The sequence below is a fragment of the Melanaphis sacchari genome, unplaced genomic scaffold (assembly GCF_002803265.2).
Source record: "Melanaphis sacchari strain LSU unplaced genomic scaffold, SCAv2.0 Contig4_pilon_pilon, whole genome shotgun sequence".
NCBI classification, from domain to species: Eukaryota; Metazoa; Arthropoda; class Insecta; order Hemiptera; family Aphididae; genus Melanaphis; species Melanaphis sacchari.
The window spans coordinates 2,105,706-2,125,607 of record NW_020271335.1 but is presented as its reverse complement, the minus strand read 5'-3'; the positions used below and the strand labels follow the sequence as shown (position 1 = coordinate 2,125,607).

Sequence of the window (19,902 nt, the reverse complement as noted above, 5' to 3'; positions counted from 1 at the left end):
CTTAAAAATTATATTTATAAAATACAAAAGTTAATAAAATATTAAGTTTTAACTAATCATGCTACGTGATATAAATTTTTGATTAGTGAAACTGGAGAAAATCTCTTCAAGTAGACATCACTTGCCATAACAATTGAATGAAACATATACCATTATTATAAATAAACTGTGACTAATTTATTGTTGTAAAAAATAAGAATTGCAATCATGTTCTATTGTAGTAAAAAATTGTAAAACTCCAACCACACTAAGATATTTAATATAAATATATATTACATATAAATATATAATATAAATAGTATATACTTATAAAATAGATAGATACCTACATTTATATGTGTCATCTATGATATTTATAACTATATGAAACTTAATATATCAAAAAACGAAATTTTCTGAAAGATTAATATTGAAATTTTGAAATTCACCCATCATCTGCTACTCTATTAGTATTAACTCAAAAATTTAAATCTTTGTATACATTTTTTAATTACCAATCATACACGTCTATTGAAATGACGGATACATCAGTATGATGTGATAATCGGGACATCTCCTTATTCCTAGTTCGCAAGGTAAATATTTAATTTACTACTTTATTAATTATTATACATTTTATTATACGAATATAATAATGTATAAAAAATATCACTAAATGCATACTTATATATATATTCGTAATCAAGTATTAAATTCCATCACGGACTATAAATATATGAATAATATTCTATCAAATAAAATAAAATAATTCATGAATCATGATCAACGTAAAGATTTATTTACTGATACAATTATTCATAATTCAGACTATAACTTCTGTGGAGATGTAAAGGAAATCAAAAATGAAAGATCACGATGAACATTATTATAATTGTATCCACTGTGACAGCAATTATTGTAAAACCAAATTTTAGAATTATTATACGGACAACAGTAAATATAAAAAATGAATGAGTTTGTGCAGTTGCTCTTTAGTTAAAGTTAGATAATAGAAATAAATAATAGAAATTAACTTACACACTAAACGCAGTTTAAGTAGGTATATACAATGAGTAACTAAATGTATTATACTATATATACATAAGATTATGTTAAATAATATGAAATGTTTAAGCAATAATTTTAGTCAAAACTATTTTATTAACCCTTTATTGCATGACTTTTTCAAATTAAAATAAATTATTATTTTTAATTACTGTATACTTATTGAGTTGGAGAAAAATAACTAAAAAATTAATTTTAATTTTTTTAAGACTCAAATATAAACTTAATTAAATTTAAAAAATGAATATCGCTAAAATTTATTTTATAATTTAATGTGTAATATTATAATAATCGTAAAATCCACGAGGTTAAAAAAATTATCGTAACTTGTTCTAATAATGCGAATACGAGCAATTAAATAATTAGTACCTACCTCAATTACATTTTTGAATTTGAATAATATTTATATATATTATTAGATTAATGATTTAATCCAATCAACTTTTTTAATTTATATGAAAATAATGTTTTAGCGCTTAGTTACCTATATAATACTTGCGTATACGACTATTCACTAAATTATAATACGCTTTTGTCACTAATATGAAGTCAATAACCACTCAAAATCTTTCTTTTTTTTTTTTTGTGACCATTTATTTTAAATCATAAGTATAGCATATACTTATGTGTGATATATACACAATAAAATCTATATCATATAATTATACTTTGATATTTTTTTGAACAAATTTTAATTATAGGTATCTTACTATTAATTATGTTTATTGATCTACACTCCATATCATATTTGCAAATAAATCATGAAATCTTGTTTTATCTATTTGACATTTATCAAAAATCATATTTACTCCGTTACTCAAAAATATTATTTACAACCTAAACGTAGATTGGGTCATGTTAATATTCAGACATGAACGCAAATGGTTGTAAATCCGTGTTATTGAATGTACCTATTACTCTAATTTCTAATGTTACAAACAAGAGATTTTTTCAACAATTAACAATTTGGCGAGACATAGAAGAACACTGTAGTTCAAAATTATGTACAATAATAGCTCTATTTCAAAGGAAACATACAAGAAATGTATTTTTTCTTGACACATGTAGATTGTAGGTATACCACATCATAAACATATTATTATATCATAAAGAAAACGTAAACATGCGATTTTTATGCATATTTATAGTTACGATTTATACACATATTATGAGTTATATTTTAATTGATGAAACCAATTATTATTAAATGAAGAAAGAATAAAATAAACAATAGCCGAAATGATGTATGTCAAACTACATTGTGTGAAGTTCATAGTGATAAGTCCGGTTTATCACAATCCTATTGTACACTAAGTCGCCCAAAATCTTCCCATTGCTACATTACTATGTGAAAAATTCCAAATCATATGAAAAAAAGAGAAATAATCACGTAAATTCAACCATCGAATAAACTACATAATATTTAATTTTTTTTTATTGATCTTTAAATAAAGTATCGGCTTCTATGGCCATTCGTTTAATACTAGCATTAACTTAAAATTAATTTACATTAATTATATTTACATTATGTTGTTATATGTCTTAAATTACGTTGTATAATTGTGCTTCCTTTATAAATTCTACATAATATTATTATGTCTACCAATCGTCATTAAAATTCGAACCACAACGGTGTATAAATATGCATATGTATATATAAATATTAAGTATACATAATACGATGATATTACTATAGATTTGAATATATAATATGGAACTATAATTATACGTAGGTACTAGGTACCAACTATCTATATATATATATATATATATAGCCGTCTCATTATGATATATTTTGCAAGCGGGCCAATTATAAAATATTCGCTCTCCTTCACGCATTAATTGTTACATATAAATATTTACAACATATTGTACCTATAATTAATCATAAACCATCGTTGATGGTATAATTTTTAATTTCACTACATTTATTTAGATTATATATCGATTTATGATTTAATATCGTAACTAAATAACTCTATACTATATAATTATATAACTAATAATAATTTAGATTTTGGCCAACTTACGGGACATTAGAATTATGTTCAATATAGATAAATTAATATAATAAATAATAATACGTAAAAACAATAAATAATGTTAGTATTTTAATAAGTAGGTACATGTACACATAACGTAATATTGATATGAAATGATCTCACCACGAATTAAGATGGTGCACTACTCGCAGCACCAATCCATAAGATGTGCAGTCAACAGATTTTGGCACACTGTGCAATTTGTAGTTTTCCAAATGAGTATGAATTTTATAAACTCCATTGGACATTTGATGTTTGAAGGAATCATCAAGTATCGCCATCCATGAAAGGATAATCTTCAATCACTGAATTCGTTCAAGCGTTTATATTCATAACATTTATGTAATTCCTTTTATCTACATATCACGGAAAATAAATAATTTAAAATTTAATTTTTTGTGGTTTAACTGATATCTTCGAAGTTTAAATTGTTGGTTATTTCATTTGCAATAAGTAATATTACTGTATCTTTCTTGAGACTTGTAGACTGAAAATCTTGATAAATTTTAATTTACTAAAAAAATGTTTACCATAAATCCATTTTTATCTATCTTTACCCAAAGGCTATAATGCAAGATTGTGAAAACAAATAATAGTAAGAAAGAAGTCTTTTTTATATTATTTAAACTTTTTAAACGTTATAGGACTTTTTACACCCCCCTCAATCACAAAAAAAAATCGTAGTTATAAGAATTATGTTTGTACAGTTAGAAATTTAAGCGTATTTATCATCTATGTTTTGTTGTCCTTATGAATGACACTTTGAAAGTTTTAACCAATTAAGTAGTGTTAAAATATGCTTTATAATTTTTTTGATTTTATCATCATATTTAATCTTTAAATTAAACGTAGTAATCATTCACCGTCAAGCACCAACTCAAAGTATCTATACTTATCTCGCAGAGCCGTATTAAGTTCCAATGCCATGGAGCAAACAATTTTTACCGTTTACTACTCTCTCCCTTTTCATAAACAGGAAAATTTGTTTTAGTAGATAAATTTATTCATGTATCCATATATAATACACCTAAATAAATAATTTTTAAAAAGCGATTTAATTCAAATCGAAAATATATTACAAATAAACATTAACAAGTTAAATAGTTATATGAATTTACAATATTATAGTCAAAATCGTTTATAAATGTCTTATGACTTTTTGTTTAAAAAAATGAAATTATTCTATAGGTATAATTAGATGTGACGCCGGAAAACTATGAGCATCAAAAAGTAAAAATATGCAATTTTTTTCTTTGACGGATCACAGCTACCTGTTGATTTTTTTTTTCGTTAAAATCCTAGTATTACTTCTTTTTTAGAGTGTAAAGTGTTTGCAAATTTGTTTAAAATAAGCTAAAATGTTGTTGCACTGTCGCTCTAACTTTTTATATAATTATTGATATGATTTTCAAAAATTTTAAATTAAAAGGTCCCAAAAAACTTTTTTTTTTATGAAATCATATTTCATGCGATATTTTAGTGAAGGAATAAGTTTTGAATTTTGAAACTTCATTTAAACGTGGGTGTATGATTCGTGTACGTAATTACGTATATCGTTCAATACTTATTATAGGAATTAGATAATTTACAATATTATAAATAGAGTTTTATTGGAAAATATTAATTTAATATTGAAATGATTTAAACTTATTTTTAAAAATTTTCTTAAATATTGAACTAAAAGAAATATTTAGAAAAAAAACCATTGTTACATTTTATTTTTCAAATATGTAGTTTAAATCTCTAACCGCTTTTCAAAATTTGGCCACCTGGAGCAAATGTTTCTTTTGCACCTGGGTTAACGTGGCCTGTATCTACGTTTAAAATAGTCAGCTACTTATTCACATTCGTTAAATCACCATCACAAATAATAATAAGACACGGTAGTACGTATACATATATCATAGGATTCATAAAATATATCGGCTTTCTTTTATCGATATAAAAAAAGAAAGCTGCCAGACCATGTACTATTAACGGTGTAACGGTTCGCGGGATATAATAACGTAAATGTTAAATTAAAATCCATTATTATAGGTACCCACCTAGTTGTATATTATTCGTAAACCATTTATATTATTATAAGTATAATGTATAACAACTGTTTTCAATTTCAGCTTAGACGTGCGCAGTGCGCACGACAATTTAATAAATGCTAACATATCTATATCGAGACCTACAAGCTACTTTTACAGACAGATTCGTCACAGAAACGCTGATATAGATCAGCGCACTTTACGATGAATAATATTTTCATAGGAACAATAAAAGATAGTCGACAATGTTACTACTTTCCTTCATAATAATAATGAACAATAATGATATCAACAAGACATATAACATATTACATATATATATATCACACTAACACAGGGTAGTTTCTAAACGTAAAACAATCATAAGGCACTTATTTTAAAAACTATTTGAACATATTTTTTATTTGATTTGAAATAACTAAAAAATAACATTTCTCAAACGAACAATTATATTTTTTATCATCTTAATTTGTTTTAATTTTTATTTATTTGAATACTTGACGACCTATTGTCCTACGGAATACATTACAAAGTCCACGTTAAATTATGATCGTAAAAATCAAACTTCGAATGAGAAGATATATTAATAATAATAAGTTTTAACTTAAATTTAACTAGCTATTCGTTCAAAATTTTGATTGTTCAAAAATTATTTTCAAAACCTTTAAGAGTTTTCGATACAATGAATGTTTTACATCTAAAAACTTATCACCGTAAATTCGCAATATATATATGTGTGTGTGTGTGTGTGTGTGTGTGTGTGTGTGTGTTACAACACACACATACGTCGGGAACTGCACATTATATTATTCCGTGCGCATTAAGTTCGAACAAAAATCTATCGTTGATCATTATCAATGACGATGCAAAAGATTGACATTCTAAATTCTAATAACAGCCCAAAGTCAAGTGTTATTTATAATAATAATTATTATTATTATTATCATATAATATTTGGTGCGCGCGTTTTGTCAGTGAGCAGCGTTGGGATCGCACGTAAGTCACCGCATCACACCCGGTGCGAATCATAATAAGTAATAACTAATAATATAATGCACGCGATAAATTAATAATAATAATAATAATAATATTATCGTACACGCGCGCGGTCGACCGGTCGGTCGGTCAGTCGGTGGGAGAGAGGATACGCTTTGCGGTCGCGAGCTTGGAATCGCGAGCCATACGCATACACACACGCACACACACACAAACACCCGCGCGCTTCAGACAAACGTGAACCGACAAGACGTGTTGAAAATACACGGCACAACGCACGGAAAAGATTCGGTCTAGCGCGCATTCTTCCAGTGCGGTGCAGCGGTGTAAGTGCAATACTTCTTACGCGCGTATATTATCATTATTATAATATCGCACGGGTAGCAGTGCACAGCACCCGCCCCGGGACGGCGTAACACCCACCAAGCTCATTATTATTATTATTATTATTATGGCCGACTATTCGGCGCTGGCCGTGCTGTTCGTCTCGCTGTCCATATTCCTGTTCTTCAAGTACTGCCTGGGCAATCCGCACGGCGACGGGCTGGACGCGTTCCGTTACGACAACGCCACCAGGACCGTGCTCCAGCACGTGGTGTACGACGAGTTCGCCGGGTCCGCGAGCGCCCAACTGCAGTTCGTCTAACGTCCGTGGTCGTCCGACACTTGGAACGTATATAATATAATTATTGTTATGAGTCGCCGTCGGATCACGAGCAACACCAGTGCACCTGCAGTGGCGTGTAGATCATTTACTCTTAGGTGAGGCCCACAAATTTTTTATACCTACAACTCCACCACTTGCACCCCCCTTTTATATTAAAATCAGTACTTACTTTAGTTTTTTCACTTATTCTTGAAACTGCAGAAAATGTCGATCATTTATATACCTACAAGTAATTAAATATTTTTGAATAGTTTGAACAGGTTCATTTCACAGTAATTAGTAATAACACAAAATAATTTTTAGTTGCTTGATTTAATACTGAATCACTCTCATCGAGACTACATAAATTGCATAAAACTTTAATATGTTAAAATTAAAATAAAACTTGACGATTTGAATAATTTTAAGTCATAAAATGTGCTGAATGTGAACTAAATGGGTTATATGTAATAGTAGAGGTACGAGCAATTGCCTATTTCGGATAACTTACTGTTTATTAGTAATATCATGATGGGCCACAGAAGTATCTAGTAATAGCTATATCATAATCTACATTTTCATAAATTGTACCGGTAAGTTAAATTATGTTATACATTTAGTTTAGCATTTTTATTAATTATAACTTATAAGTTTACTTACTGATCTATACAGTCTTACGCATCTGACCACTCCGAATCCACCCATTAATTTTGGTTGAGGCACAGGCCTCAAAAAATAGTTTTCACAAAAATTTTTTTATAAAATATATTAAATGATAACGACGCGCTAATATTTTAAAAGCGATCTAATTTTTAAGCGTGTATAAATACTGTGAGTGTTTGCGTTTACGCCAATACCTAGCACATGTATATATGGCTAGTACGATTCCGCAAACTATATATTGTATATTATATCTATATAGGGAACACTAACGTGACATAACGTACAAGCTAAAATAGTGATTTTCAAATAATAACTCAAAGTTAAAATGTTTTTATTAGGTATATTATACAAGTACAATCAAATTATATATATATATATATATATATATATATATACTTATCACTTAATTGCTTTTTACAGATTTGGTACTAATCTATTAAATTTTTACTTTTTTATTATTAGCTGTAAATACTATAGCTATTTAAAACTTTTATGAACTTGGTTTATTTTTTTATTCATAGAATAAATTAAAACTACCTACCTAATATAAATATAGAATATCGTTACAAAAAAACTTTTACTTTTTGTTTAAAATTATTTTTTTGTATTAAACACCTATAATTTATTTGAATAAAAGTACAATGAAGGTCAATAACCACTCACTTTTTTTTGTACAATATTTTTTTTCAGTTTTTATTGAACGGTATGGTTATATTATACATCAATATGATAGCCACAAAGCTGTGGTACTGCTAAGTAACCATATTTCCCTTTCTCGTAATTGCTTATAGGTATATAATAATATAATATATTATTATGTGTTTATGTATATACATAATAAATACTTAGAATGCTTAAAACATATCAACGTCGACACCTAATATTAAATGGTTATTTACTATATAATAAATAGTTATAGATACAGTATATTTTATTATAGAACATCGAAAACGCACGTTACTGAATTAACGATAATAACATGCGGATCGTGTCCAAATATAGACGGCAAGATACGAATTATTAAGTCATTGGAAATTCATTGCCAAAACAGTTAAATGTAAAAAAAAACGATTTTGAATCAATTTAACAGAGTACTGGATAAAAAAAGAAAAAACATAATCCTGAAACGTGATGTCCTTAAGCGTATAGCAATGAAAATAATTGAGATCACGGTTACTCGAATACCGAATTGCAATTTTAAAGCACCGTTTTAATTTAAGTCTATTCAATATATTAATAGTTAATCATACTGTTAAAAACAACGTGCGTACATTAGATAAAAAAAGAATATTTCACGGTGGTTTTTTTTCAATAATTGTAAAAAAACCACCGCAAGATTTCAAACGTATAGATATAATACACGGTTATAGATTATGATTATGTACACTAAACAGAAAATAATTATAAAAAAAGTTAAGTTTGTAATGTTAGAATTTAAAAAAATTATAATAATTTATCCTTTTATCCATTTATCATTTCATTCTTTAATACAATCAAATTTATCGATTTAAAATTCAATAAGACAAAAAATGTATAAATATATTTACTTTTTGGTAATTACAATTTATATACAAGTTTATAAGTTTATAAGACAAGCAATAAGCATTTAGAATATACACTTTTTTCCTTAAGTGATGATTATGTTCAAATTCTTGAGATTTTTCGAATCTACAAATTAAAAAATGTCCTATAGTGATACAAACTTTGGTATATTATTCACTAGATTACTTTTTGAAAATGTTGATGTTCCTTAATCAAAATTTGAATGAGTTTTTTCCAATTATTAAAATATATATATTAACAAAAATAGCTCTTAAAAATAGTATTATTAAAATATAAAATAAATGTTATTTTGAATCGAGTATTTACTATAATATTTTAACAAATTATAAACGTTGATAGATCAATATTAATTACTAAAATTCTCATATCATCTAATTATCTTTTAAAACTAGTATAGCGAAAATATAATTCTAAGTACATAAAGTTAAATAACTCAAAAACTACTTGTTCTTTGATTTTGGTAAATTATAATGTTCTCAAAAATTAATCACTAAATAATTTATAGTATTAAAAAGAGATTCTCGTTTTAAAATCTCAATAACTAGAAAATATGCTTAAAAAGTACGGTTTTTAAATATATTTAAAAATTCTAAAATAAGATTTCAAATAATTACATTATCGTATAAAAAGAAAGTGACAAATTGATGAGTATGCTTCATGGATAACTCCGTATATTATTTGCATTTATATATCATAAACTGTTCATTGTATTGATTATAGATATATTGAATATTTTAGTATTTAGATTTCAATACTTCAATAAAAAGTTAAAAGAATTTTAACAAATATGCTATTACTAAATAACTGAAAATATGTATAATTATTAGGTATATTATATTGTAAATCTATAGAAATATTTTACTATAATTATTTATAACTTATAATAGTAAATTACTTAAATATTATTTTATAACCAGTTATTTAATATTATATAATGATTAATCGATAATAATAAATTCCAACTTGTATATGCCGTCAAATAAGACAGGTAACTCGAGTGAATCTAGTCATTAAGTACTCTATAGTTATTCTGTATCCTGTTCGTAAACACTTTGTTTATATTTTTATTTACTATTTTTCTCTTATAACAACTTTTCGATATCTAGGTCATTGTAATCGACAATTATTTGTGTTTATCATACAAAGAATTTATCTGTGTCTTCTATGTTAGAAAAATTAACTATGTTATTAAATAATAAATGGATATTAATATTTTAAAACTTTTTAATATATGAAACATAAATACTATTCAATAAACATTAAACTTGACATTACACATACAAGTAATTCTGATTTTAAATATACATTGAACTCTTGATCTGTAGCATATATTGAGTTTTGAATAAAAGTAAATGGTAATGACTAATGAGTAATGACTAATGAGTAACAGCACGATAGAAGACACCTTGAAAATGCAAATAGTTAAAACATTAAAACATCCACATACAAAATTTAATAATTTAATTTTTAATTTTTTGCTAAAAAATTTTAACGGGTTTCAAATTCAAGTTTTTAAATTTTTATTAATTAACTTTTTTTTATGTTTTAGACATTATAATCAATTAAGATTAAATCCATCCATAGAGTCATGAAAACATGATGTCTTGCAAAAGTTGAGAAGTCTAAATAGCAACTAGTTCGATATGGTTTCTATTATAAATATTGTCGAACATGGAAACGCAATTCAATAATAATTCGTACGCCAGTGTACAGACTAGAATAGTATCAGTAATACTACCAAACTATGGATAACTCGCATAACAATTGTTCAAAACAAACGCCTTCGTCATGCTTCGAAAAATCAATATTTTTTTCAATAATAATAACTACTAATAAAACATTCAATCTAATTCCATATACGTGATGAAGAAAAAAATTATTAAACGGTACTATGATCAAATCATTATTTTAGACGGAAATAACAAATAAAAAATAAAAAAATAAAAGAAACATGTTTCATGTATAAAAAATATTATTTCTATACAAAAAATACATAATATACATCGCTATTAACTCATTTTAAATAACAATTACTTGGTAATTATATCAATATATCATGTGTAAAGGTACCTATAAAACATGTAAATAGATTTAAATATTTAATATTGTTGTAGTATTATTATTTGATATTTTACCTGTAAATATTACCATTGTAAACGAATTTAATTTTCATTATTTTAAACAGTCATAACTCATAACTATTACCACTAAATTTTATACTTTATTATATTACCTATTGTTATTTATTTGTATAAATATCTAGTTTAAAATGTTTATAATTATCGTGGAAACCAGCCATCAATAAGATGATGCGTCTTAGTAATGAGCTCCCACATTTATTTTACTACTAATAATATTATTACTGTTATTTAATTCTTTTTTTGTATTTTTTATCATATATATTATTATTATTAATTATATCTTATTGATTTTGTTATTTACATTACTTTTTTATCTTGTTAATAAAATATTTAATTGTAAAGTTATTAGTTGGATATGTGTAACACCCACTTAGGTCTTAGAATAGATACATCTGTGAATTATATTAGGCTTCTGGTCCATTAATAAATAATATGTGTTTATGAGTGTAAGGCTGTAATCATAATTATTAACCTCAATAATTATTTTATTATATTACATTAATATATTTTACATATATATGTGTGTGTGTGTTTTATTAAAACACATTTACACATGTGAATATATAAAAAAATAAAAAAATGTTCTCTTTTATACTTTTATGTAAAATATATATTTAAATTAAATACACACAACATTTAATTTTTTTGAAGTTCTATATTGAACAAAACTTCATTTAATAATAAGTATTAATTATGGTTTTAAATAGATACTAAATGCAAAAAATATACAAATAAATTACTAAACTAAATATACTTAATGTTTATGTAACTTTTTACAATTTATATTTTTATTGCTAAGTACAAATATTAAAATGATTAAATTTACTATAATACCATACAATAATATTTTAGGTTTAAAAATATTCAGACAATTTAAATGTATTAAATCGTACCTATATGTAATAGGTATAATTTTATTCATCATTGTATTGATATTAACTGTAGCAATTTGAGCCGATATTGTAAATAACATTTCAAAGCTATTCAATGATTAATTAGTATTTTTGTTGGCACTAATACTTTCTGTTTCTGCAATTTTCTGTTCGGATTGGTTGTTTAACAATGGTGCTATGAGACTTGATAGTTTGAAACGATTCCTAAAAATAAATAAGTAATAAATTTTATTTTTTATAAGCATTTGACATGTGTATATAAGTTCTATTCTAGTATTAAGGCAAGTATATATTGTATATGTATCTACTGCATCCATACACTGTACGTTTGCTGTGCATTTTTAGTGGCTATGATTATTACAGATAATAATTAATGAACTAAGTATTAAGTATTATAATAACTTTTAAGAACTAATAATAAATAAACTACAAATTATTGAAAATTAATAAAAACTTAGGAACATACTCGTAATATGATAAATAATACGGATGAAAAACACTTTTATCAGATCACAAAAGACTTATTTTGATTAAAAAAAAAAAAATCCAATAACTTTCACCATATCTATGCATATATTATTTCATAATAAGACACAAAAGTTATAGTATAATAAATAATAACAATATATTTTAATACATTGTGTATTCTAGTGAAACTAGGACATATTTTATTCTTTATTAAATGTATTATATACTTTTAAATTTATAAAATTGATATTTTTATTAAAATCTTAAATTGAGTATAATTTTTAATTTAGAAACCGTTTATAGTTATCATAGTTTATTCATGGTATTTTATATACCTAATTGATTTAAATCGTCTGTATAAACAAATTTCTTGTTTTTTTTTTTTGTAATTTAGAATTTGTGAAATAGGTGATTAACTTATCTTAAGAGTTAAGTTGAATCGTCTAAGCATAATACATCAAAATCTACAGTGATATTATTTTGTACTTACAACCTATAACTACAATATAATAACTAAATTTAAAATATATTAATATCTCATTGATTCTTCAAATTTCAAATTCATTACGACAAACACAAACTTTTTTTTAAATAATATTTTTGGACCATTTTTGTAATTCTTAATTGTTTCTCAATCTATTTTATTAATCCTTTCTTAATTAAATTATTCTCCCATACTAATACTTAATCAACTTGTTTTTAAACCATAAATTGTGTTTTAGACTTTTAATGTGTAAATATTTTACAAAAATGTGTATTTTTCAATTTGTTTCTACATGGTCGTCATTACTATTTAGAACCATTAAAGCATTTACAAACATCAATATTGTAAGTGGTTTCTGATAGAAAATTGAATCTTGTTAGTATTTGGTATTATGAAGCTTTGAGGAGTCAAAAGTAAAAACTATTTCCAATATATTTAAAATTATTATGAAAATCTAGCAAAAAGTAGAAGGAAATCGAGAAAAATACCAGCATTTTTCGATTTAATCGATTTTATTCATTATTATGATTTATTAATGAAAAGTCATAAATACTTAAAAATTTTCGCTTAATATTAAAACTAGAAATTTCTAGACATAATATATTATTATTTTTATATTTTGGTTGTTTTTTAGCTAATCATTGAAAGGTTTCTTTCGATTTATATTGATATCATTTTTTTTTTTTAGTCAAAAAGTTTAAAAATTTAATACAAAATTTCTCTTAAGTTTTTTATGCGGTATTTATCTAAAATTTAGTTTTAATTTTTATAAATGTTTAAAGTTGAAATTTTCATGATATTCGTTAAAATTACAAAAATGTACAAATCATTTTTTTCATTATTATTATTATTGATATTGAACTTTTTAATAGATAATAAATAATTATGATTTTTAAAACATACAATTTTCAATTTTCAATCTAGTATAAGATTTTTTTTAAAAATTGTTATAAATATATTTTACTTGAGTAAATAAAATTAAAAAGAAGTATGAATGCAGGGTTAGTTTTTGATAATTAATAACTTATTTAGTGGTTTATTTGCTAACTAGAAAAAAAATAATCAGGGCAATTTAAAAATTCATCTTCAATTTTCTAAAAACAAAATTTCAAATTATCAAGTTTTAAAATAACGAATGATTGTTGTTGAAAGGATCTGCCTGCACCTATAAATAAATATACCTAATGTAGTAAATAACATAGCGTACATCATTTAGTTAAAATATCCAATTAAAGTAATAATTTAACTACTTTAACTAACATCTTTTCTAAAACTACTCGAGGTACTTATTTGTTTAATACCTTTGCTAGTTTCTGGTAATCTTATTTCGTTATTTACGTAATTTGATATGTACAGTAAAAGGTAATCCTTTTATTTTCATGTCGATTTTATTCATATCTCATTATTCACGAATCACGAGTCATGACTATTTACTTAAGTTCGCGAAATGTATTAAATGACATTTAAAACTTTAAACAAAATAACTATAATAGATCTAGACTTTTGCGAAAAATTTAATTTTGTTTTATTTCACTAATAAAAAATTATTTATAATGCTTGTGTATAGAATAACTGTCATCTAAAATTAATATTCATAAGCAATCAATATTTTTAGAAAATTATTCTGCTTTCGATCATATTAATACTTGTCAAATACATCACAAAGGGTTTTATTTAAAAATAAAATTATTAATTACCTTAAGAAAATTCAAAACAATATTAAATTAGATGTATCTATTTGTAAAAACTTTATTCTTAAAAATCGACTAAGAAAATTAATGTACTTATAGTCATTTAAACAGTTGCCATTCATCTTGTGTGTATATATTATATTTTATAGGTTTGTACATATTATGTTATGTATACAATATACATGAATAGCACACAATATGAAAACTTGTGGCGGAGGAGCATTTAAATATCAGGTGCATAATTTTTACAATATCTATACTCGCAATCATCAATTAAATATGGGTAGGTACATCATATTATTTATCACCGGTAAATGGTATACGCACCCGCGATTATTATATTATTGTATACCTTTACAAAACGTATACGACACAATTTATTGTATATATTAATAATTAAGCTGCCGGTGTGATGCATGCATAATGTTATGGTAAAATATCATATTAAATGTGGATAATGTAAGGTTATAATACTGTTTTGTGCACTGACTTCTTGGCGGCCTGCCTGTGCCGGTTGTTGCACTTGAACCCGGTGCACTCGACCGCTGTCGGCCGATGGTCTGTCGCGGCGCCGACAAAGTCCGAGTTGAGCAGCTGCGCACCGGCCATGGACATTATCTGGAACAGCCCGTCGGCCGGGGCCAGCACCACTTTGAGATCGCTCAGGCTGATCCGCACGTTCTCTGTGCCGTTCTGCCGCTGATCGTACGTCACCACGTCTTCCGCGGCCGGTTCTGCGGGGGCCGCGACCGTCAATGACGCCGCGACGGTCAGCGCCAACAGGTAACCGCTCCAGAACAATTGTCGGCGCATGATGGTGACGGCGATGACGCGGCTGTCGTGGATCGTATAGAGGAGCTCCTGTATAGATCCGCTGCAGATCTCAAAGGATGTCTTGTAGCTGAGTACGCGCAATGTCACGTCGATCCGTAAAAGCAGCAGTGTTCGGATCGCGGTCGGTAGCTTATCTGCGTGGGATTCGCAGCACACGTTACGCCGGAGAAATTGCGCTAACTGGACCGGTGGACCGCTGCAAGGACAAATAGTGCTCTGCCTCCTTCGCTGCAGGTCCGCGACGTAGATCCGGCGAAGAAGAAGAAGCAGAAGAAGAAAAAGAAGAAGAAGAAGAGAAGGAGGAAGAGGTGGAAGTGCATGCAGCAGAAGAGGCGGACACGGATCTCCGCGTGGAGATTTCGCGAAACATGAGTCGAACAGCCTCCTACTTCGCGTAAAACCGGTCGATGCCCGGTGTACCCACTTATGTGTATTATACGCTTATACACATTTATAATAATATCATTATCGCAGTTCGGGTCATTGACGTGTAACCTCCATACGACATGACCGTTATGACGTGCATATAATATTATATTATGATGTGCATGCGTGTCCGATATCAAGTTTAATGGGCATAACCGTTTTCGACCAAAATCGTGCACTTCCCTTTTCGACCAAACCAAAAAGTTAAACATTTATACTTATGCTATACATAATATTACATATTCACATAGAAAAGTGTAGCGAATATAATTGTTCAAAAATTATTGAATACAGAATTAATAATATATCATTTTTCACAATAATTTATTATTTGATCACAGTGTATTAGATAGTATTATATGATCGTAACACTAATGACACAACAATCGGTATTGGTATATATTATGTATATATGGTGATAACTGTTACAATCAAGTCTAACGATCACCAATCAAATAATTATAATGACAATAATTATTTTATAAGTGTAGGTATATTTTTATTTTCATATTATCTAATTTTTATGCTACTTAAATTTTAATACTCTTCTTCACGTATACATATAACATATAAAATATAAATTTTCATTTAGCCGAAAAATAAAGAATACGATTTTAGTCAAAAAGAGTTTCGTCTCATTTAATATATGTATATTATACGTTACTTCTAATACCTATTAATTATGTAAATAGTCCAGTAATTACAGGTTGTTTAGACATTTTATAACATTATTGAAATTACCAGGTGAAATATTATATAATTTATATATTTCCTAAATGTTATATGTAACCTAATCAAAATTAGACAAGTAGAACATTTTCCACATTTTCGTTTAAAAGGAAAAATAATGGCAAGAATTAAATTTATGTTTGTCCGTGGATTTTTTACCATGATTTAATTTTTAGCAAGTTTTACGTTTATAAAATAGCGTAATTTAAAAATGCTCATAACTCCCTTGAAAACAAAATGATTGTAAAAGCTTAACGTACACAATAGGTTAATTCAATTTAAGGTGACCATACTCCTGTTTAAAACAGGATTGTCCCTTTTTTGATCATTATGTCCCGTTGTCCCAACAAATACTGAATGAGACGCTTTTTATCCAGTTTTTAAAAAATGCTATCGATTTAATACCGTTATTTCCATATTATTAAATAATGTTTGTTAAAAAAATATCAATTTATTAAAAAAAATATATAAAACTATTTTAAATAATAAGAGCAACATATTATAGTTATTATTAGAGATGGAATTTTGATACAAAGGCTAGGTTAGGTTTTTTGCATGTTTTGTATTTTTTTACTAAATCATTCTTAAAAGTATTTTTAGAGCATTTTTTTAAACGGTTTTCTTAGTTTTTAGAGCATTTTTCACGATTTGTTTATAGAATGAACGAAAATTGTTGCAATCAACAAGAAACATTCTACAAGCTGCTGACGGTACGAATAATAAGTTATATAGCACGACAAGTTATTGTCGATAGTAAATATTTTATCATAGCTAGGTCTTTCTGCCAATGATAAAGAAAAAACAGAACATTCAACTAAACAAGTTACAACGTAAGTAAAATTTAAAAAAAATTCACAACTCTAGTTTCTTTTTAATTTTTTTTTTCAACTTTCAAGCTACCTATAATGGCTATAATAAATAAATTTAAATACATTTTTTAAGTAATTTTTAAATATTTTTAAAGGCATTTTTTGAAATTTTTTAGGGCATTTAAATTCCAGTCTTAGTTATTATTTTATTATTTTAATAAATTGTAATTTAAATGTAATTGGAAAAAATAAAAATTATCATATTAATAAAAAAAAAAAATGTTTATTCCGTTTTTTATTTTTATAAAAATGGTCACCCTAATTCAATTTAATAGATAAAGTTAGCGTAAACTTATTAGCGTAAATTTGCTATGTTACGCACTTATAAAACAGATAAAACAATGCGAGTGTGGTGTCCTCAGTTTAAATTGGAAAATATACCCACATATATTGACGATGGTAACAGATTTAATGTATTATATGTTCAAAAATAATAAAAATTATGTAAGAAAAAAACTCCTGATTCAAATTGGCTCAACAATTATTCGTGTTCTAGTACTGAATATTTGCAAAGGCCGTTTAAATTCCCGCATATACTAAGCAGTTACAAATTGCAAAATATAGGTAGGTAAATCGTAAACATGTAAAACAAGGTATCAAACTAATAAAGGATGTTTCATTAAGAACACCGGATTTAATTTCGTTATTATTTTATTTAAAAAAATATTAAGAACAAAAAATTATCTGAATATGTAGAATACACACTCCGATTTATGTATAGAATTTAATAATATTTGGCATATATACCTCTGCTCCACTGGCAAGCTTCAGTTCTGGTCACAAAATTACCTATCATTCGCTGACACATATCCTGATCCAGTTCACCAAAAACTCAACGAATTTCATCCTTAAGTTTTTCGATATTTATGGTTTATTTTTATGGACATGATCTTTAACATAACCCCAAAAGAAGAAGTCCAGTGGAGTTAGGTCACACGACCTGATATATAAGTTCTTATCACCACATACATGAAAGAAGTCGTTCCTCAAATTATTTGCGCAAATAGAAACCCAGTGATTGTAAGCGGAGGTTAGTTGCCGAGATATAGTTTTTATGGTAAACTTTAAATGATATTGACACAGCCGGTAAATGTGGTTCCGACAAGATAGTGTCACTTGCCATACTGCTTGTGCGACAATCATGTTATTGCGTAAACAATTTGAGGATCGACTTCTTTCACGATGTGACAATCAGAATTGACCTTTCTGGTCGTGTGACCTAACTCAACTGGACTTCTTCCTTTGGGGTTACGTTAAAGCTCACATCTATGAAAATAAACCGTGAAACATCAAAAAACTTAAGGATAAAATTAAAATAATGAAAAATATTAGTACCAAATATTATCTATATACGTTTCACCGCGTTCTTTCAGCATAAACGTATGTATAAAAGTACTCTATCTCTTTATATATATATATGTGTGTGTATGTATACTAAGTATATTCTAAAATCAATGATTATACCCATATAGGTAACGATAATAAATAATAAAATGTATTTATTTTTTTATAGAAAAGTGTATGCTCTATGTAATACCTAATATTATTCTATTTTATTTAATGTATAAATAAAAAATAAAATATTTTCACAAAAAGTATTGTAATTTATTTTTTATTCCATATAAATATTACATACCTACCAATTTTATTTAAATTTAGATTAATTTGAAATTGTCTGGCAATCATTTAAAAATGAACGGTGAATACAAACATCAGATAAATTTTTTTTTTTTTTAAGATTGTAAGCGTGATGCGTACATAATTATTCAATGAACCAGAAAGGCCTTATTTTAAATAAATTTACTATAATAATAAATTTGTTTCATTGATTATTCTCAGCCAATTTCACGTTATAATATAGATAGGCACATGAAAAAAAAACTTCTGGTTGAATATTACTTATGTGTAAACCCATGTATTTCTCTTTATACTTTTTAAATATTGTTTTTAATGATTTATCATCTTAAAAATTAAATGTTTTAAAAAAATATGATGTATATAATGATGGTGTTCTGTTCAAAAATACAAATCATATGTTATGGTAAAAGAGTGCAACACAATTATAAAATCAATCAATTATTGTAAATAAAAAATATTCATTTAATTTAAGAACTAAAAAATAAAAATAATGTTTAAAACATTATAAAATTTATTGAATACCTAATCGTAGTGCTATGAACAACAAAGTCAACATCTACTGTGGTAAAAGTTTATTAAGTTTTAATAACAATCGATCTAATTCGTCCGATGTGTGAATTGACAAAAATAAATGTGACACATATAAATTGATGAAAAACAATTTAATATCTATCAAAGAAATAATAATAAGAAAAACCGTGAAGAGATGTGTATAACCCACTTATGAATTTGCCACTTA

General features: G+C 26.2%; 1 protein-coding gene across 1 annotated transcript; it reads right to left on the bottom strand.

The window, feature by feature from the left end:
- Positions 1-11,982: 11,982 nt before the first annotated feature.
- On the bottom strand, positions 11,983-15,806 carry LOC112598974. The gene is made up of 2 exons (XM_025345655.1): positions 15,158-15,806; positions 11,983-12,228 (listed from the first exon to the last, which is right to left on the bottom strand). Exons 1-2 carry the CDS (start codon positions 15,478-15,480, stop codon positions 12,123-12,125), a joined length of 429 nt encoding a protein of 142 aa, XP_025201440.1. The 5' UTR covers positions 15,481-15,806; the 3' UTR covers positions 11,983-12,122.
- Between the last annotated feature and the right edge of the window lie 4,096 nt (positions 15,807-19,902).